Genomic DNA, 22,948 nt, shown 5'->3' with positions numbered 1-22,948 from the left:
TTTCCTGTCAGCATAGTTAATATGAGCAAAATATAAAGGTTTTGTGAAACTAATGAACCTTCCTTACCCCCACACTCCAATCCAGTGTTCTCTCTTACTCTGTTCTGCCTTCAGCTGTGCTCTTTGCGATATCACCTTCCCAACTCCTTGGGTAGGTCAGGCCTCCTCAACTCTTATTCATCCTATAAGGGTCAGAGCAAGGGCTCTTTCTCTGAAAACACCTGACTGACATTTTCCTCAACTACTTTCCCCACACAGCAGCCTGGCTTGGTGCCTCTCCTTTGCGTGTCTGTGGGATCCTGTGTTGTCCCTCTCTCTCACACTGTGACCTGGCACTCTAGTCTTCATTTTATTCCTCTCTTTCTCTCTTTGGGATGTTTTTTTTAGGAAATTCACTGTCTACCATTTATATCTGTATCCCCTCCCATTACACAGTGCTAGTCACATAGTAGGAACTCATAGTACACAAACCAGATGTATACAATAATCCTGAAATGCATTATGGGAAAGGCAAAATGTAACATTCACCCTATGTACTTGGAAGCATGCCTTTATAGGGAATGCCATCTTTTTTCAGGAGAATTTATAATGACTAGGAGCATGAAGAATTTGAGAAATGTGTGTAGGTACCAACTGATTTGATGTATTGATTTCTGTGTTGCTAGACTTCTTTCGTGCTCTTCTTCTGAATAATCACAATTGCCCTGAAAACTGGAATTTCTAGCATTATATTATTTCATACAAGAAAGCTTGCACATCTGTTTATCCATTAATTTATTGTGTGTCTTCTTATTTCTTTGAACTCATACTTTTCCCAATTTAAGTTAACCTCGTTAATTTTCTCTTTTGCTTGACTCTTCCGCCATATTGAATTACTTGTACTTCATAATCTCACTGGGATTTCCACACATTCTTTTCTATCCTTGAAAGAATTGTTTTTATCCTTTCTCTGGATACGTTTTCCGAAAACAACAACAACAACAAAACAAACAAAAACAATAACATCTTTTTTAATTCTCTAAAACAAGCTTGTTGCCCCTCCTAGGTGCTAGGGGCATATATTCTACTTCATTGTAGCTAATGTTCTCTGTATTGTAATTTTCAATTTGCTCATGTTTTTCCCCACTTAGTGAGCTCCAGAAGTCTTTTTTTTACTATTGCATTCTCAGTACCTAGAACGGTGTCTGATATCTAGAATGTGGATATGTATGAATGAATGCATTTGTTGTTGAATGCATGGAGGAATGGATAGATGGACAAACAAAAGAAATGAATAGATTCCAAAGATTGTTCTGGTCCCTAGGCAAAGAAAGCCAAATAAGATTCAGTCCTTTCCCTTATAGATCCAGTCTGATGTGTGGGAGGGGAAACCACGCTAGTAATAGGGTCAAGATAAAGTGGGAAGAAGTGATAAGAGAGAACTCAAAGTCAGGAAAAGATGAAAAGGGCTGAGTCTGAGAAAGATTCTTTGGCCTGGTTGGCTAGATGAAGATAGGAGATGGGAGAAGATGAATCCCTGCTATTAAACATCCTGTTCAACCAGGAGAGCAAAGGGTCTCATGCTGAAGTTTATTGCTTCAGTTTCTAACCTTTCATAAGTGCTTACTTGGCAGCCGTATCGAGAGTGGTATTTGATTCTCTGGAAACATCTTAAAGGAGCAGCACCAGACCTCCCACTTTCCCTTTTTTCATTTAGGCTATAAAATATATTGGTTCTGTGCATTACTGCCATGAGAGGAAAAAAAAATATTGCATGTTAGTTTCCAAATGAAATGACATTTAGTGAAGTGTACAGTTAAGATATTTTTCAAGGTTGGCTTTTAAAGAGTGCACTGGAAGAGTCTTTCTTCGTAACAGATGATAAGAATTTACAGGTGCCTTTTATTCTCTAGCCCTCTCTCATAATGGTTATGGGGAAAAAATTTAAGAGCCTCATTAGGTCTAGCAATAACTAGTGAGCCTTCAGAGCATCATTACACCCTGCTCAGAGTGCTGCGTGATGAGCACAGTTGCAACAGAGACACAGACCCATGATGGGACTCCGCCATCTTGCCTAACTGGCCTCTTACACTCTATTCACTTGGTGAAGAAGGGGCGGTGAGTGGCCACCTTACTCAGAAAATGTGGGTGTTACAGGGTTGACTTCCAACCAAAGAGGTCATGGCAAATGTAGTCTCCATCAGGAGCAGGTAGAGTGTGCTGGTGAGGACATCCAATTCACAAAATATTTATGGGATAGGTCAGGAACATGACCCAAAAAGGAGAAGCAGGATATTGCTACTAGAATATTGGCAAAACAATATGGGACGCCATACAGGAAAAGTTAAAATGAAACAAAACAAAACAAAAACTTAAAAACCATACGTCCACTATAGAAATTACTCAAAATGTCCTTTTTCATTATCTCCAAATCTCATTTTCCTTAATCTGCTTCATTTGAAGGACAACATAGCTATTTTCATGGCTACTGTTGAATTTTACATTTGATATGCTCTGTAATAGGAACATTATAATATGGCATCCCTTTACATTATTTATGTCGGTAGGCTCCTTGTTTCTTTAAATGTCATTGTGCTTCTCTGTGTCTGACAAACCCTTCTGAGTTTTGAAGACAGATGTTAAACATATTCATCTTGGTATTAGATAAATCAGTTTATTAAATTAATTAAAATGAAAACTATCACTGTTACAATAACAATAAAAACACACATTTCTACAAGCCACTGATACTTAAAATTTTTCTGATTATAAATGTCGTGCATGACATAAAGAATACTTTGGAAAGTACAGTGAACCATTAAGAAAAAAGTATCATCATCACTCTTTAATCCAATCTCCCATTTTGTTTTAGATTTAGATATGTGGTCTGTTTCAGCTAATTCTTGTATAAATAATGTGAGCTTTAGGTTGCAGTGTTTTATTTATGTATACAGACATTCAGTTAATGTAGCATCGTTTGTTTTGGTGTATATTGCTTTTTGTTGTTGTGTATTTTTCATTTTTGTTGTTGTTAAAATGGTTACTCTAAGGATTACAGTACAGACATACCACACTTCTCTAAGTGAACATGGAATCGATGTTTTACCGCTTCAACTAGAGTGTGGAAACTTGGTGAAAAAAATTTTTTAACGTTTTTATTCACTTTTGAGAGACAGAGCATGATCAGGGGAGGGGCAGAGAGAGGGAGACATAGACTCTGAAGCAGGCTCCAGGCTCTGAGCTGCCAGCACAGAGCCAGACGTGAGGCTGGAACCCATGAACCGTGAGCTCATGACCTGAGCCTGTCAGATGCTCAACTGATTAAGCCACCTAGGCGCCCTCTTTAAAAAAATTTTTTTTTACTGTTTTTATTCGTGGAATGAAGGAACTTTACTGACATATGTGTCCCTTTACCCTTCTCTCTTTATGTTGGGTTTATGTTAGGTACACTGCAAATCGTGTTAGACAGTTTTCTAATTTTTCTGCTTCCAGTCATTACACATCTTTGAAAGGACTCAAGAGGAGTAGACTAGTCTATTGTGTTTATATTTACCCTCATGCTTCACTATCCCCTTTGGAACATCTCTATAATGTCCCAATTTTCTTCTGGTATTATATTCCCTCTGTCTGGAGAACCTTCTATAAGCAATTCTTTGAGAGTGGGTCTGTTGCTGATGATTTTTTTTAAATTTCTTTAATATCTCCCCTTCATTTCTAAAGGATATTTTCATTGGAATAAAAATTCTGGATTGCCACTTCTTTTCTTCCAATACTTAAAAAAAAGATCATGTTGTGCCTTCTTTTGGCCTTCCTGGTTTTTGTATGTTTGTTTAAATGAGAAATCCACAGTAATTTGAATTGTTGTTCTCTTACAAATAATGTATCATTTGTTTCTGGCTGTTTTCAAAGTGTGTTTTGGTTTTTGTTTTTGCTTTTTTTCCCCCCAGTGTTCAGCAATTTGATTATATCTGGAAGTGAATTTCTTTGGGTTTACCTCTTTAGAGTTTGCTGAGCTTAAATTTATAGGCTTGTATCTTTTGCTGAATGTGGGGAATTTTTAGCCATTATTTCTTCAAATAATTTTTCTGCAGTGAACTGTGTATCTTTATTCTAGAACTCAAGTGATATCACTGTTATATCTTTTGGTATTATTCTGTAGGTCCCTAAATTTATTTTTCTTTCTCTGTGGTTTAGATTGGAAGCTTCTTTATTCATATGTACACAAGTTCATGGAGTTTTTTCTGCTATATCTCTATTCTACATTTGAACTCATTCACTGAGTTTTTAATGTGTTTTTTTTTAATTTAGGTTATTGTTTTTGCAGTGCTAAATTTTCCATTTGGTTCTTCTTTGTATCTCCTATTTCTCTGCCAACACTGTCTATTTTTTTTCCATTTGTTTATCTGTGTTTTCCCTTACTTGTTGGAACATTTTTTTTCAAAGGGAGGGGGTGCAAGTGAGTGAGGGCAGAGAGAGAGAGAGAGAGAGAGGAGAGAGAGAAGCAGGGCTCACCTGCTTTCACCCGACGCAGAGCTCGTGCTCACCCAATGTGGGACTCGAACTCACGAACTGTGAGACCATGACCTGAGCCGAAGTCCAATGCTTAACAACTGAGCCACCCAGGTGCCTTGTTGGAACATGTCTATAACAGCTACTTAAAATCTTTATTTGACCATTTCAACATGTGTGTCATCTCAGGGTCAGTGCCTGTGAATGTCGTTTCCCATGTGAGGTTAGATTTTCTGGTTTCTTTGTATACCTAGTAATTTGGGTTATATATCCTGAGTATGTTGAATATTAATGTTATAAGATGTTGGGTTTTACCTCAGTCCTGTGGAAATTGTTGATATTCTTGTGTCAGCAGGTAGTCAATTGATCCAGTTGGATTCAGGCTGAAAGTTCTTACCTTCTTTCTGTGGATTTTGCTTTCAGTATCAGTTCTGCTGTCAATAGTCTTTGCTGTAATAGTTGGATCGTGTGTGCACATCCCAGTGGCAAGTCTGGGACCTGAGCAGTGATCTGTCCCGTTCATTTCTCAAAGTCTATGGTATCTGTGTAGGTCATATACCTACACATGTGGCTCAGGTGTGAGTGTGGAGTTCACAAAAGCTCTATATGATGTCATTTCCCCAAACTCTATCCTTCCTTCCAAACTCTTTCCAGGATCCTCAAAGTATTTTTGTTTCCCAGGGCTCCTCTTTCTTGTCCTCCAGCCACAAAGTTGGTGCTTTTTCACCTTGTTCATGTAGTCCTGTGACTCAGCATGCCTTTGTGGCCAAATGGGAGAGGACAGAGAAAAATCAGTGGGATTTTGCCCCACCTTCTGGGACCAGAGCATCTCAGATCATAGAGAAGCTTTGCCTCCCCCAGATTGTTGGACATCTCTACCTGTCTGTATTTTGATGTTTCATTCTGGGTTTTTGGCCGCCTTGCATCCATGCCAGGGGATGCTGGTGAGGAGGAGGGGGCGGAACTCACTGCTTGTTTCTCCTCTTGCCCCCTCCCTCTGTAGTTGTTTGCCTTGCAGAAAGCTCAGATGGTGCTGTATGCATTCTACTCAGACTTAACATCTGCACTGAGTGGGGAACACAGGGTGAGGTGTGCTTATGACATCTTATCCAGATCCAGAACCTCATTACCACCTTCATTTAGTTCATCGCGGGGAGAAAAAACATAAAATACAATTTACCATTTTAGCCACTTTCAAGTATTCAACTTGGGGGCATTAAATGCATCCACAATATTGTGTAACCATCACTATCTAGTTTGAGAGCTTTTTCGTCTCCCCAAGTGGAAACTACAAACCCATGAAGCCATCACTCGTGTCTTTTTGTCCAACGCCCCTGGCCACTACTAATCTGCTTTCTGTCTGTGGATTTCCCCCACTTCGTTTTTTAACAGTTTACAAAGATAAAATTTACATACCATAAAGTCACTTCTTTCTAGTGTATAATCCACTGTGTGTGTGTGTGTGTGTGTGTTCTGTGTATTTATAGAATTGTACCCATTTTTAAAAAGATTTTGGAATATTACCTCCCAATGTTTCCTCTTTCTTTTATTTTTCTTCCTTCTTTTTAATGATCTATTTTACTGTAATATTTTTAATAATTTTTTAATGTTTATTTTTGAGAGAGAGAGAGAGAGAGAGAGAGAGAGAGAGAGAACACGAGAGTGTGGGAGGGGCAGAGACAGAGGGAGACACAGAATCCAAAGCAGGCTCTGGGCTCTAACTGTCAACACAGAGCCCTATGCAGGGCTTGAACTCAGACACTGTGAGATCATGACCTGAGCCACGTTGGATGCTTAACTGACTGAGGCACCCAGGTGCCCCTTACTGTAAAATTTTAAAACAAAAGGGAGATTGTAACATGTATGTACCTCTGTAACTGCTTCTCCTAAAAACTAAATAGTGCCTTTTGAACATTTTCCGTTTCTGTTTTTTCACATGATTCCAAATGCTGCACGATGTGCCATCGTGTGAACGTACTATAATTTATTTTTAATTTTACCATTATTGCACATTTTAATACTTGCAGTTTTTTTTTTCTTTTCATGAATAATGCTGTAGTTAATTGACATGTAAATAAACATTTGTGTATATCTTTCATTATTGCCTTCGGTGCTATTCTCAGAGGTGATATTTCTGGGTTAAAGGGCATAGCAAAACACCGGTTTATAGATTCTGGGTTCTGGCATATCCCAAAATAAAGATTCTTGTTTTTGTTTTTGTTTTGGAGAAAGTAGAAAGAAACTCTCAGTACAAAATACATAAAATATACATCAAAAGTCGGTTCCTAAACCTTCTTATCCTTTAGTAAAAGTTTCAAAAACTTGCAATATAGTGTCAGATGCAAGGAGTCAGGGGTTGCTTCATTGGTGAAAAAAAAAAAAACAAGAAATAACCAGAATACATTGTGAATGCAGACCTAGATTTTATTCCAGCCTCGCTATCTAAGCGGAAGGTAGAGTCAGCCAGTCCCCACAGAGGTAGAGTGGCCATATGTCAGGGTTTGCCTTCTCACTCCCACTTCACATCTGCTGTCGCTGGCATTGTCATTAATGTCACCCCACCCTCTCCTTTCACTCACATGCATTTTTCCCGTTTGGACAATGCATTATGTGGTCACTCTGAAGAAGCATCCTTGATTTTCAGAAGCACATTTTGGTAGGGCAAGGATGATCGATGCCTGGCAGATGTATCATGAATCTCTCCTCTTTGGGCTTATGGTGGGTATCACAAATTCATCAGTTTCTTTCTCTGATACAAGAATTGTTCTCAGAAATCCCCCAACACAGTTATATGGAGCCTTAGCTACCATCTGATTAATACTGGACCATAAGGATCCCATTTGCCAAGGCATGTAGGTGATGCTCCTGGTCCTTGTCGTGGGAGGAGACATCGTGTGATGGCTGGTGCCTGTCCCCAACTGTCTCGGGCGGGCCTTCAGTGAAGAATATGCCTGTACCATTAAGGCATGAGGGATTTTCACACCACAGGAACCTTTATCCGGGGAAGATTTTGCTTCCCTCACCCTCTATGGGATCTCTGTCCTCCTTCCTCTTGAAGACTCTGGCTCATCCTAGCTGTATTTCTGGATCACACGATTGAAAATCCAAGTGAAACTCAGGCTATTTAGACCTAAAGAAAAAAAATTAAATACATAATTAATTAATCCTGGGTCTCCTTTGAACCGAGTGATTAGAAGCAACTTTCCATTTTCTTTCATGTTGTTTTGGTGCAGAACCTGCTGATTTTTTCCTCTCTTTTTTTTTTTTTCCTTTGTAGGCTTCAAGACAACAGATGAATTGTGAAAGAGAGCAACTAAGGGTAGGTGCACCTGCCTGTAAAATACTTCCTGGTTCTTGTTTCTGTATGATAAGCAAAAATTTCCTGTCTCCCCCAAGACACAGGGTTCTAAATAGCGGGCTTCATCTTAAGACTGGTAGAGTTGAAAATATTTATCCCAGCTAATTTAGTATTGATTGAGCTGGTAAATACAGTATATCTTCTTTTGAAGTGCCATTATAGTAGATATGGATTTTTTGATTTAGATTCAGCAATAAATACTTCTCTTCTGGAATTTGTTTGACATCATTGTACTCTTTTTATGTACAACATGAGGTCTAAGTAATAACAAAGGTCAAAAGGATGTCTTGCTGCTTTCTTAATGTGAATACCAGGCTGTTTGCTGAGTGGCTAAAATGCTCTCTTGCTGTTAACTGGGGGTGGGTGAGTCACTAATATGTCAAGGGCATTTTCCAGGAGAATTCAAGTCCTCTGTAGACCTTTTAGTTTTAGTGGCATATGTGTATATTGAAGAAGGAGACAGAATTTTAAACCTCATATGCTATTTACCTTCTTAAAAATGAAACTCTCAGTGCTCAAGTGTGTTACGCATCGACACGGGGAGAATGATTCGCTTATACATTTAGCTTGGTGGCATTGTCCTGTTCTCATGGTATCATGGTTGATATTCTTTTTGGCATGGATGTGGTTATTTTAAGAAATATCAGGATTGTCTCCACTCCTCCCGTTTGTATTTTTTTTTTAAATGTATTCATGTTTTGGATGGATGACTTTGAAGTCATAAGTGGCCTAGTTTTAATGTCACTGACGGAAGTTGGCAACTTTTACTGGACAGTGCGCCTTATAATTGTGTTTCTGTGTTATTATAAAAACTAGAGGAATCCGCTGCTTTCAAAATCCTAAGTGTGAGGTTTTGGGGGTTGGGGGACCATTGTGCTCAAAGGGATCTAATGCCTCAGAATAATTCATTAAACCGGTCCAATGCCATTTATACACTGCCTTGTAACTTTTCAGAGCATTTACTTAATGCTGGTCTTGGATGACACTGATTTGTAGAGTTATTTTCATTTTGCAATTGCTGTTGGCATCAGGTTTGTTGCATCCTCTGTGAGACAGAATCTGGTCGTATGGAACCGAGAAAGTGGGTTGTGGATGTCTTCTTCTTTTATGCATATTTATTTTATGTGGTATACTGGCACAGCCCTGTCCGTTAACCTCTCATCTATACCCATTTCGCTCCTGAGTACCTGCGCCTACATTAGCCACCGTCCTTCGTAAAATACCCTTCAAGATGTCTTAAGCTTTCCTGAGCTTTGTTACGGCTTCTCCCTGCAGTCTGAATTACTGGTTCATCCTGGTAAATTATGTATTGCAACTTCAGATTTCTCTTCCTGTTTGGATGAGGACGATGGCCAGAACTAGGTCAGAGCTAGATAAGAGGAATGTGTGCTTTTGTCTCTGGGATCCCTGATAAATTCCTCAGAATTAAGATAATACTGAATCCTCTATTGCAAATGAGACTCGCCTGGCAAATTAAGGGCTGCAGGGGGTAATGAAGTGCTTGTGTGCAGTTTGAGGGATTTATTATTTTGCCTTGATGAGGACATTGTCAACAGGGGTGTGGTTTAGGAACAAGAATGGAGCCCACTACACTCTGTTAAATAAATTCAAGCAGTGGTTTGATATAATGGGTCATATGGTTTAGTCCCAGTGTGGCTCCAATAGCCATTATAAAATTATCTCTACTATCGCGAATCGGTGCTTTGTTCTTTGTTGCTATTGTAGTTTTTGTTTTTATATTTTTAACTAATTTATGTTTTGAATCAATAGAAAACACATTTAAATCGATGGAATACACACTTATGTGGTTCAAAATTTTAATGATCCCAAAGGGAATGCTTTTATTTAAAAAAATTTTTTTTTATGTTTATTTATTTTTGAGAGAGAGGGAGAGACAAAACGTGAGCAGGGCAGGGGCAGAGAGAGAGGGAGACACAGAATCTAAAGGACGCTCCAGGCTCTGAGCTGTCAGCACAGAGCCTAATGCGGGGTTCTAACCCACAAACCGCGAGATCATGACCTGAGCTGAAGTTGGATGCTCAGCCGACTGAGCCACCCAGGAGCCCCTCTTTTTTTTTTTTTTAATTTTTTTTATGTTTATTAACTTTTGAGAGAGAGGGAGAGATAGAGCATGAACAGGGCAGGGGCAGAGAGAGAGGGAGCCAAAGGGAATGCTTTTAAGTCTAGCTCTTTCCTGGGAGACTCCCAGCATTACTTTGGCTGTCTGGCCTTTGACATCGATGGATATTTACTCTGTCTCCTCCTTTCCTGTTCTCTCATTTTCTTCCCTTCCTTCTTCCCTACCACCTTTTCTTCTTGTCTTCTGTGTGTACTCAACCCCTCTATTACCTGAAAAGAGAACTGTCTTGATTAAAGTGATTGATTTTTTTTAATTCATTTTTTTAGGGTCCCTAAAAGAAATGTGGTTCTATTTTCAAATGCTGATATTACTTGACCATCTCAGTGAAATGCATTTTCCTCTCGGTTTTTTTTTTGTTGTTGTTGTTGTTAGAAAGAGGGCCAGTGGGAGAAAATTAAGTATCTCTTTAGTTACCATCATCACTGAAGAGTGCCTGCCAGCCACACTTTAAAAAATATATTTTAAATATAGCAAGCAAGCTGCAGGTTTGCCATACAAGATGACTGGATGGACCATGGGCATGTTGTCAAGTTCATATTTCTTCGTTAGTTCATTCTGTTATGTTCAGAATTCAGGGATACAAGTGGGTAGTTGTGAAATGCATCCCTTTTTCTTGGCCTCCTGGAAATAGCAGATAATGCAGAAAGATACAGGTGCTCCTTCTGTTTTGTGCATGTGAACACTGTGTAGGGATCAGCATATCCCAGACCTGCTTTTCTGCTCTCCTTTCTGTTTGTTACAGATTCTAAATTAATTTTTCTTCAAAAATAGACTCTGAGCTGTATATTCTATGATATATTATAAATCCAAACCAAAATTCTCTGATGTAATTAATTCTCTGATTTTTTAAAAAGTTGGAGAAAGTCAAACTTTTTTTTTTTCATAACCGAAGGACTTCTCAGAGCCTTTTTGCAAAAATGAAGTACACAGAGGTGGATATAATATGCAACGTTTTGTAAAATCATCTCACCACACAACAATTTTTGGCTCAAGAATACACTCTGGGAAGCGCTCTTGAAAATTATATAAATTTTTAAAATTTTTTAATATTTTCCCAGTTAGGATGTTAGAGTCTGCCAATACAGAAAGGCTATGCATTATTTAAAGATAAAAACATTTTATCACCTCCTGGTGTTGGGGCTGACTCAGTGGACTTTCGGTGTTACCACAGTGGTTGGGAATCTCTGTGCTTGTCTTGGCCTTTCTTGCCTTCTTCTAAGATGAGGTCAAGCATCTCTTCCTTACATGGCATTCTCATCAGAGAGGAAGAAGAGGAGGGTTTTCCTCATAGCTCTTGACTTTGATTGGAGGGAAGCCTTTTCTGTAGACGTTCTCTTTTACCACGTTAGCGAACTCTATGCCAATCACTCCCACTGTTCTGGGATCTCAGTGATTGGCCAGAGCAGCCAGGAGTCATCCCAGGGGACAGGCCCCTTGTCACCTGATGGTAAACAGGAGTTGTAGGTATCTTTGATGGAATCACCCAGTAGAATCCACCACAAAAGGAATCCATGTGGGCCCTCTCTGTCCCTCATGGTCTTGGTTTCCTGTAGGCTCCTTTCAGTGCTCCCTTCATCCCACACGTGGCCCTGAGAGCTACATCTAAAGCAACAGCAAGTGCCTGAACTCTGGTTTGTGGAATTTCACAGATGCTTTCTCTGCCAGCTTCTCACAGATCACATCTCCCCATTCTACCTTTTCTACCCAGCTTGGCTCTCTCTTTGTATTTTGCCTTATGTTCTTTGGAACAGGGCCTGGATGCAGTCTTTATTCATTTCCCCTCAGTGTCAGGTAACTGACAGCACCCAGGCACCCAGGTCAGCCCCAGAGATACTGTCCATGAGCTTTCTAGCACCTGTCCTTCCCGAGAGAAGGACATCATCCAGTTATTCCTGACCAATGATCTGCCCTTCTCAGAAGGCTGTTGGACTACTCCTGTTCCCAGTGAACAAACCATGGAATAGTAAACCTGTTTATTACTCCATCCTGAGTTTTGAATGAGCCTTCCTCTGAGCTTACATTTCATATTGTCAATGGGTTCTGTTGGGGAGTCTTCCCAAGAGGTCACCATGATGAGATCTGTACATTAAGTGCTCCTGACACTATGGGTTGTATTTACCAGCCTGTCTCAGCATCACTGGTGGTTGATGACAACAAGTCGGGTAGCGATAATTGTGCAGTTACCATAACCCAACCATCAACATTTACCTTTCTGGCATCTGGAATGACAAATGGACAAATAAACAACTATGAGAGAAATTATATGACCTCATTGTCCTTCGTCTCCCTCAGTGATCTACCAGGTAGAAAAATGGTGTGGTCATAGGGTAGGGGATCAAATGACCACATTTATTTGCATTCATATAAAATATTTGGTTACAAAGGGACCTTTTGTGCTGAGTGTATCAGATGTTGGTTCAGGGGACTGTAAACATATTTGGTCAGAACACTACTAAGCAGGCAAGGGGTTGGCTCCTAGGGGGAATCAGTATATGTTCATGGACCAAAATCTTTATCAGCAATATGGCAAACGGATACCACGGGAGTCAGTATGAGGAGTGGTTGGGGGTGGTTAGGAGCTCTAGTTATAGACTTATGTTCATATCTCAGTTCTAAGTGTGCCCTACTTCCTCAAAGCTTCAGTTTCCCTGGGTATAAGATAGGGATACTTTCTCACTGGATTATTGATTGGATGAAATTACTTATGAAAAGCACTTCAAAAAATGTACGCCTCATAATCAGCAATATTAGGTTGTTAATATAGTATTATTGCCAATGATTCCCTCATGCCTCTTCCTGCTAGGAATACCAGACCAGGGAATACAGATATTTGGGGGTATCTATTCCCACTCAACTCCCAACATTAAACAACAACTTGAAGGACAGATTTCATAGTTATGGCATGGTAGTATATTTAGAAGAAAACTGCCTCTCACTCAGCTAAGAAACAATAAGACTGATTCAGGCTAGCCTAAGCAGAAACGTCATATAAGCAGGCCTCCCAAGGAGCTTAGAATCAGAGAGCTATGAGAACTCAGGCAGTTCTTCCTCTTCCCTCATCTTCAGTGCTCCTTGTGGGTTCACTCTGGAATTTTCTTTTGGTAAAGGATCTCTTTACCTTTTTTAAGCATGTGGCACCATTCAGCCCCTAAGGTTTATGCCGTATCAGATCCTGCAGGTATGGGTACTGTTAATGGCTCCCAATTACAAATTCCTGGAGAAAGCCTCTGATTGGCTCACTCCTGCTCAGTTCACTCTGGTCCAGCCAGTGGTGTCCAGGGAAGCAGGATAAATAAATCTCAGTTACCCAGGGCCAACTGCTGAGGAGGACTTGATCATCAGGGAGAGAGTCGTAGCCAGTTGAGTAAATATCCCCAAGGATGTGTACCATACCCTCCAAACTGGGAGATGAGAGCCAGGCAGAGGATCCCAGGAAGTAGATTTGCTACCACCCCCCCCCCCACCCCCCGCCATGTCTAGCTCAGCTTTTTGCAAAGTGTAAGACACCCGCCCTGTGTGGGACTCACCGTTTTCAGGTGCTAAACAGCTAGTCAAATCACTTTCCAAGTAATTCCCTTTTCAATTCTCTCTCAGTCCTTTTTATGTCAATGAGAAACTCTCAGTTTAAACTACAGTATCTTTAACAAGTATCTCAGTCATCCTGAGCCCTGTTTTTAACAAAAAGGGAGTGTGCCTCAGGCTGGGAGCCTGCAGCAGCCGAAGCATCTATCTAGACTTTGAAAACATTGTTTGCAAAATACAGTAGTTAAGAACTAGGGGCCTAGAGCTAGGCCCTACTGAGATGAAAATCTAGACTGCAATTTACTTGTGCAGGTTACTGAAATCCTCTGGACCTCCAATGCCTCCTTAGAAAAATGGACATAATTGCACATATTTCTTAAGTTGGATGTCTCTGCATATGTGTGCCCACACAAATATTAAAATAATGAATGCATATGAGTTTGTTAGAACACTGTCTAGTATAGAAGAGGGTCTTAATAACTGTTAGATATGAATGGGATTATTTTCTTCCCATTAACTCTTATTATGACCACTGATGCTGGTTTTCCAATTACAGAGGCAACACAAAGTTTCCTTGGCAAATACATTGATTTAGGTTAAAAACGAGTGGCTTGAAAGACAAATATTAACTACATAATGTTACAGAGTGCCTGCAGTTATGACAAAAATTGTGACGTTGGAATGCAAATGACCAAAGTTTCAGAAAACGCTGAAATTACGGCGCCAGCTTTGTGAAAGATGGTGTCGAGCAGATCGGAACTATCAATATTTAATTCTCCAGTTAGAAGCAAGTTTCTCATTTCTGCTAGATATAAGAGTGATGTGGATTACAGAATGCAAATTGCTAATGATCATTTTGGCTTAAACCCATTGCCTTCATCCGGACTTCCAATAGTGAAACTTCAGGCCGCCTTGGAAGTGAGCTATCACAATCAGAGACACATCTCCCCTTCCTCTCCCTGCCCCCTCCCTCTGGTAAAGCCCGACCCTTCCTCAGGGGCTGTCAGGGCAAGAGGAAAGGGAATGGAAGCCCCCCACTACTTGACGAAACATTGCAGCTTTCATATTTGGACTATAGTTTTAGGGTGGCTCACTGTAGGAGAGCCTGCTCCCATTCAGTCGTTTATTCGAGAAGTATTTTTTGAGCGGGAACTATATGCCAATCACAGTGCTAGGTAGCGGAGATAGAACGGTATACCAAAGTCTGCACATACCTTACAGGCTAGCAGAGAAAACAGGAATTTGTCAAATAACCGTGACAAAATTGTACCTGTGAAATTGACAAACACCTGAAATGAGAGATGTTATATAAAAGAACATCAATGGAAGAAGCTTACCTGATTGACATCCATTTATCAAACTTACCAAATTAACACTTTCAGTCCAGTCCCTTTATAAAACATCCTGTTGCCTGCCCATGACCTCCTGCAAAGTAGCTGTTTTGTACAGTCTTACCTTTCTCTCTGCTCATTGAGGTGTCTGCTTGCCAAGAGTCAGTTGTGTTTATTCCCAGACCTGCTTCTGCCAGCTGCACTTGTTATTGTAATTACATTATTTAGTGGAATATTGTGTAAACTGATGAAAAATGAGTGCAGTAAGAAAAAGAGCTGTTTCTGTGAAAACTAAGTTAATGCTTTGGAAACACTGTATGAGAGCAAGCCTCAACAATTATTCTGATTAGCTGTGAGAGGACTGTAAAATGTTAGTGGAAAAAAGAACCCTCAGAAATCTGGACAGATTCTGCAGTCAGAGCCTTTCTAATGTGTCTTAAAATGTTTACCACACTTTAAACAAAACCAGAACTGATAGTACAGATCAGAATTTCCCAATAAAGGGCCATATAATGACTACTTTAGGCTTCATGGGCCATATGGTCTCCACTGCAACCATTTAACACTTGCCATTACAGCACTAAGGCAGCCACAAACGAAATGAATGATTAAGGCTGTGTTCCAATAAAACTTTATTTATAAGAACAAAGGGTGGGCCAGATTTGGCCCCTTGTCCATATTCGGCTGACCCTTCCTAGAGTTGGAAGTGTGGGATGAGGTCTTCTATGGGAAGGATGATGAGGAATTTCAGTCAACAGAGAAACCACTGTAAGATGACACCCTGGACCCATATCAAAGATCAACAGATTAATGCACATTAATATAGTTTTAATTAAACAAAATCTTTAAGAAAGTTGTGTATCACTTTAAATTTTTTTAATGTTTATTCAGTTTTTGAGAGAGAGAGAGAGAGAGAGAGAGACAGAGCGTGAGCAGGGGAGGGGCAGAGAGAGAGGGAGACACAGAATCTGAAGCAGCTCCAGGCGGTGACCTGTCAGCACAGAGCCCGACACGGGACTCGAACTCACAAACCTTGAGATCATGACCTGGCCAAAGAAGGACGCTTAACCGACTAAGCCACCCAGTCGCACCAAGAAGGCTCTGTATCACTTTAAAAGTGACTTCTTGCTTTAACAGGCTTCCACCGAACTACCTGCTTCCATCCCAAATGAGATGAATTCTAAAACATGGGTAGCTGACACAGCGCTTGAAACGTTAAGTAAAAATTAGGCTGATTTTTATGTGCCAACCCTGATGTCTCAGAATCCCCTCAGTCTGGAATGGAAGAACAAATTTATCCTTTTTCCCAGGATCCCTCAACAAGTAATTTCTGGAATTCTCCAATGAGGGGCGACCTTTTCCACATGTACATACTGGCACTTATACTCTGCACAGAGTTCATCTGCTGCTTCAGAATACTCTCTTTTCTGAAGAAATGTCTAGTAACTTGCTTGTCTGGATTGTTTTGTCTTCAGAACCAGTTCTCTGGAAGTATGAACATGGCTCTCCATATTAACGTTCCAAATACTCAGCTAATGTCAGACTTCAGCAATTAGCAAACCTTTGCTGAATGCTCCAGAGGTAATCAAGATCCATTGTGCATGGGGACCTGGAGAGAGGATACAGGGTACAGGCCTTAGATCCCCACTATCACTGTCCCCATCCCAGTTCTTTGCAGGTTCCACACGTATGTTCGTGTGTGTGTGCACATATGTGAAAAACAACTTATCATTGCTTGCTTTCATCTTATGGAGGTAATGGTCTCACTTAGTGATTTTGCCCAACCAAAGGGATTTTATCCCAAAGTAAGCAGCTCCCTACTTGTAGAAAGTGCAGAAACTCAGATCACCAGAAAAATCACCAGTGGCAGCTTCCCTACTAAATGAAGAAATTCGTAAATATATAACGGTTTTTAAAAACAGCATTGTCAGGGCGCCTGGGTGGCTCATTTGGTTAAGCATCCAACTTTGGCTTGGGTCATGATCTCAGAGCTTGTGGGTTCAAGCCCTACGTCGGGCTCTGTGCTGACACCAGAGCCTGGAGTCTGCTTCAGATTCTGTGTCTCCCTCTCTCTTTGCCCCTCCCCCACTCGCTCTTGCTCTCTCTCAAAAATAAATAAACATTAAAAAAATTGAAAAAAAAAGAGAATATCGTCTTCACAAGACCTTGTAGTCTACACACTTCCTTACAGATCTCCTGTGCTCCCCAGTATTTCCAAGGCCAAAATTTGATGCACATAAAAGGGAATGAATCAGGAAGTCAGCCAACTAGTTACCAGTTTTGATTTCCACAACTTCGTTGTGAGACACAGTTAAACGAGGAAATGAGCAGGTGGTCACCTCCCCATGTCTTTGATGCGGATTCCTATAACCCACATACACATTAAATATCTTCCCTCCTTTGAGTCTCCCCAGGCATTTCAGCACGTTCTTTCGGTAAGACTCCAGAGTTATCACATTTAGGACACTTGGTCTAATATTCATTCTCCCTTTCCCTTACTGTAATTTTAGCCCATTATCCCTCATTATCAGGGCAAATCTGCCCCATTTCCAGGGCAAAACTGCCCCATTTCCTGTGTCATCATTAAATCAGTATCAAACAGCTTTAAGCAAAATTGCTAATAATGCTGACATTTCAATTTGTCATAGCCGCCTCTCATTCCTATGACTTATGCCTCAGCAAAGACTTGCCTTGTTGTTCTGCTCTTCTGAGATCTAAATATCATTCCAGGAAAAATAAAATCAACTTGGTAGGGAGGGGGAATGGGCCAAGAAACAGATAAAAAAGTCCTCTCTAGTTTCTTCTACTTGGGGGCAGAAGGAGGCCAGTTTTATTAAGACAGCAAGTCCTATCCCTACTTTCTACATGGCCTGGGAGAACCAATACTTAGGCTCTGCCAGTGTGTAGGTAAATAGTGGGTGTAGTGGGCACATGCTTGCTTGTTGTCACAGCCCGCAAACCTTCCTCCTCTGAGGGGGCCAGTGCTCCATTGTCCTTTGGGGGTTAATTTTCTTTGCTCATCTGCTCAGTCTTGGAGGGACAACAAATCAAGCCAAGGGCTATGGATATGGCCAAGGTAGGCCAATTGGATTCTCTCTCCTGAGACATTGATGCTATCTTTGTCTATGAGGGCTGGGCAAGGACCCTCTTCTGGGTCGCAGCTTCTTGGTTGTGTCTTCACATGGTGGAATGGATGAGGGGGCTCCACCCTCATGACCTAATCACCCCCAAAGTCCCCACCTCCTGATAGCATTGCAGTAAGCTTTAGGATTTCACTATATGGATTTGGGGGCGGGGCCACAAACCTTTAAACCGTAGCAGATGCTAAGTGGATGGATCCACAATAGGGAAACAAATGAAATAGAAAGCTAGAGTTGATTCATTTCAATGGTGATGTCTCGGTAAAACTGGGTGAGGAAGTGGTCCCTAGGGGTATCCCACTGATTCACCCTGATTCACTTTTTTTTTTTTTTTTTTTTTTATCATTTAAGCCTGGTTACCCATCCCTCTCTTGGGTCATCTCATATCCTTAGTAATCTCTTTTTCTGCTGATGTTAGTCAGAACCCATTCCTTTTGCCTGTGATCAAAGAATCCTTACTGATACATCAGGGAAATACATTAAACTTGGGAGAACTGCAGAGCCAGGCATTTGGTTAACGGTTTGCTAAAAGCCAACTCTGGTATCATTTCCCACAATGCTTCCCTGATGCCTCTGTGGATTGGCACCACCATTTTAGTATTGGCAGAGCAAGGCAAGAAAACTATAGGTTTATGCCACACACAGGGCTACACGTTTTACAAACATCTGCTCATTTCCTTAAGTCATCATGAGCCTGGGAAGCGGGGGGAAAGAGGTTTATGTTTCAGGGTAATCGGAACCCTTTCCTTCTCTGCACAAATAAGATGTTCTCCTTTCAGTCACAAGGAGTCACCCAGATCCCTGCAGATATAGGAGGGTCAAAATGAGATCATCAGGTATCACTTAGTTAATGCCTCTCAGGGGACCCTCCAAATGCCCCCTTGAGTCTTTATAAAAAATACCATTTCCTCACACCTAGCTGGTAAAACATTTTGGTGTCCTAGCCTTACCCTAGAGATACCGAATTGTCATGTTTTTATGGGTTGAATTGTGTCTCCCAAAATATATACATTGAAGTTCTAACTCCCAGAACCTCATACTGTAATAGTATTTGGAAATAGGGCCTTTAAAGACATAATTAAGGTAAAATGAAGTCATATGGGAGGGCCATAATCCAATATGATGTTTTTATAAGAAGAGGAGATCAGGACACAGACCTGCACAGAGGAAAGACCATGTGAAGACACAGGAAGATGGCCATCTTCAAGTCAAGACAAAATGCCTCAGAAGAAACCAGCCCTGCCAACACTTTCATCTCAGACTTGCAGCCTCTAGAATTGTGAGAAAATAAATTTCTGTTGCTTAAGAAACACACAGAGAATCTATACCAGGCATGGCGAAGGTGGATTCCGTATGCTGACTCTCAGGCTTCTGTGTCTTGTGATGCTGACCCTATCAACTGATCAAGGGCTCCTTTCCACCAAACTCAGAAGGTGACCTTATAAACTTAATTTAAACAGCATTTCTAAGTAGTCAAAATGAGTAGATCAAAGCTGGTACTCATGTTGAAATCTATTCATATGAGTTTTCTCTTGCTGTCCTACATAAATTACCAGAAAAATAGTAGTTTACACAACACAAATGTATTATTCTGTACTTCTTTAGGTTGGAATTCCAACATGGGTCTCATTGGGCTAAAATCAGGGTGCCAGCTGGGCTGTGTTCTTCTGGAGGCTCTAAGGGAGAATTTATTTCCTTGCCTTTTCTGATTATCAGTAGAATTCAGTCCTCTGTTGTTGTAGAAATGAGGTCTTCATTTCCATGCTGGCTGTGAACTGAAGTTCATTTCTAGCTTCTAGAGGCCTCCATGTTCCTTAGCTCGTGGCCCTCTTCATCCATCTTCAAAGACAGCTAGGGCAGGGGCGCCTGGGTGGCTCAGTCGGTTAAACGTCCGACTTCAGCTCAGGTCACGATCTCGCGGTCCGTGAGTTCGAGCCCCGCGTCGGGCTCTGGGCTGATGGCTCAGAGCCTGGAGCCTGCTTCCGATTCTGTGTCTCCCTCTCTCTCTGCCCTTCCCCCGTTCATGCTCTGTCTCTCTCTGTCTCAAAAATAAATTAAAAACATTAAAAAAAAAAAAAAAAAGACAGCTAGGGCAGAGTAAGTTCCTCTCATGGGTTCATTCTCTCCTGTCTCTTCTTGTATTGCATCTTTCTGACTGACCCCTCTTATGCTTTTAAAGGTTCATGTGATTACATTGGGTCCCTCCAGATAATCCAGGATAATCCCCCTATTTTAAGGACCATAATCTTAATTCCATCTGCAAAATCCCATTTGCCATGTAACATAGCATCCTTAGGTCTAACACCAGTGGGAAATGATCACAGGTCCCAAAGTCTGTCACATTATTTGTATACCATCCCTACTTAAAGTGGACTGATTCTATTGGCCTTTCACATACTATATACATTGACTGTGTGATCTGAGATTAGCCATCTCCGTTTTCACGCAGAATCTCGAAAGTGAGAGGCTAGAGCGTCTAGAACCACCACCTGAGGCAGCCCAGGATAGCCAGTGGCACAGGACCCACCTCTGTCGGCCTTTTGAACTTCTTCCACAGTTCCTATTGGCATTTGGTGTTTCCCATTTAAGTCCAGCCGTGTCAGATGAAGTATTGTGGGAGTGTCTGTCTTTAGCAGCACTGACTCTTGGATATTGTTTTATTATTTACTTGTTCTGTTGATTTATACTCACAAAGTGTATAAACCAGGTAATGAAAATGTAAAAAGTTATTTAAACAACAGTCATTTATATATATATATTACCAAAATGTGGCATAAAACACTTGAATGAGTGAATTAATGATTCTAAAGACTCCTAGGAATGCCGGTCACAGATGCTTTCAGAGCACTGACCTTTCTTTTCATCACTCACCTCTCTGTGCCAAAGATGGCTTACTGAAAACACTCATGAACCTCATCTTACACCTCCAGAAGAGGTGTTTTTCTGGCTACAGATGCAGTGCACTCATTTATAAGGCAACCCAGACACTTGGAAGGAGCTCTCATCCTAGGGTGGGCAGGGAGTTGATGGATCAGTGCCCCAGCTTCCTCACCCCTAGGATAGGGCAGTTCTGAGATGTGTTCTACATCATTGCTAGAGTTTCACCAAGGGATTATGTTCCAGGTTCTCATACAGTTCACTTATGTGTTTACATGCCATTATTGGTTTTCTTACATTCCACATCTCCCTTTACTATTCCTCTACTGCTGTTTCCTTAGAGCGTCTCCCAAACATACTATTTGCACTTGAATTTTGCCCCATTTGGATCCATACTGAAATAGTACCATCACCATACTGAGAGACACTGTAGCTTAACGATTCCATCAGGCAAGGTTTTCTGAGTAGTAGATTTTTCCATCACACTGTCCTTTATGTGTTCATTCTTTTGCCCTTCCCCCTCTTTTTCTCCTCTTATTTATAATACATCACTGCTATTCTTGAGGGAAGTCTTGGATTATTGAATAGATTCCGAAAGCAGCTGCCGCTTGGTCTTTCACTCATATTGCATTTCCCAACAGTTGGGAAACTTGTGTTGAGCTGACAGGGTAATTGGGGCACTTGGTTTTGACAGGACAATGTCCTGCTCACGCGTGAGGAAACCAGTGCATTTGCTGCTACAGTGTACACATTTATATTTGCTCCATTGTGATTTCTAATTTACAGGTTGCTTTTAAGAATATAGAAACCTTCCTGGATAGAAAGCATGGAGTCAGGATTTCTGAAAGGTTGTCTGCCTAAATGCAGCATATGTATGCACAGATATGCATACTCATGGAGTATTCTGCTGATAACTTAAGAGATTGAAATATTTTTGGCAATTTTTATAGAGTTATTTTCAATGGTTGTATCCTCTTGATCTGGATTGCATATATGGTTTGACATATTTAAGCCAAAGGCATGTTTTTATAGATGTCTGAATTAAACATAGAATGTTTTTCAAGAGAGCTGAGTTAACGTTTAAGTGGTTTTGATTAACCTGGTTTTCTTTATTTGCTCCTAAATATTCTAATGCAGAGCCGTCTCCCTTTGCATAAAATGATTTGGGAGCACAGACCTAGGAAACATAATTTTCTAAATAGTCAGGAGCATCATGCCCAGAATATTTCCCCAAAGATGCCTCAAACTGAAGATTTGAGATGCAGCCATTCCGCAACCCCCCCGCCCCCAACTCAGGTGGTGCAGACTGGGAAATTGGAACCTAACTATATAGACGTCCAATTGATTAAGGTTGACAAAACACAGAGCCAGCAAGACTGTGGTTGGTGGAGGTGGAGGTTGGGGTGGTATCATGAACCAGTGAGCAGGACTTGGCTTGGAATTTGGAAAATCCTTAGTGCATGCAGTTTTCCCAGAGTGGCGTAGTGTCAATTTTTCCTCTGGCAGCATTTCCCATTAAGGGAAATAAACTCTTGATAAACAGGATGGCCCTTCATGAGCACATCTTTCCCCCAAGAGTGAAAAATGTGAATCCCCTCTGGCTTAATACATCATAGGCTCTTCAGAACCGAAGCTAAACCTTCCATCCAGAGAAGTGTTCATTCTTTGGCACCATAGATTAATTGTGTTATTCTAAAACCTTGTATTGATCATGTACTATATGCCAGGAAAGTAGATACCTTACCCCTAAGGCAAAATAAGTATAGGTATCTTGCCTTAAAGGATATTTGACTTTAAGGGCTATGCACTCTGCTAGAAGTTATAAAATGTAGACCTAAGTAATGATAATGCAGAGCAGAAGACAATGACTTTTGGTAGGTATGAAACAAAATGAGGGCTCAGTTCTTCCTGGCTACAGGGTCTGGGACAGGTCTCTTAAAGGAGATGTTTTTTCCCCTCTCCTTTGAAATCTTGTTTGAGGTCTCTAGGTCTTAATACTCAAAAGGCTATTGTATATTTCAATTTAAATATTACTTAAGCATCTTAAACTCAATATACCTAAATTCACACTCATCATCTCTCCCCTCCACAC

General features: G+C 40.8%; 1 protein-coding gene across 28 annotated transcripts in view; it reads left to right on the top strand.

Moving 5' to 3' along the window:
- The window catches only part of RBFOX1 (RNA binding fox-1 homolog 1), a 2,070,746-nt gene that overhangs the window by 1,467,106 nt on the left and 580,692 nt on the right, over positions 1 to 22,948 (top strand). For all 28 annotated transcript variants that reach the window (XM_058711264.1, XM_058711259.1, XM_058711245.1 and 25 more), the window contains one exon: positions 7,766 to 7,807. In XM_058711264.1, coding sequence (XP_058567247.1) covers positions 7,766 to 7,807 — 42 coding nt within the window. The remainder of the gene's footprint in view (positions 1 to 7,765; positions 7,808 to 22,948) is intronic.

The sequence above is a fragment of the Neofelis nebulosa genome, chromosome 18 (genome assembly GCF_028018385.1).
Source record: "Neofelis nebulosa isolate mNeoNeb1 chromosome 18, mNeoNeb1.pri, whole genome shotgun sequence".
NCBI lineage: Eukaryota > Metazoa > Chordata > Mammalia > Carnivora > Felidae > Neofelis > Neofelis nebulosa.
The sequence above is the reverse complement of the archived record's forward strand: the minus strand, read 5'-3'. Positions and strand labels throughout refer to the sequence as shown.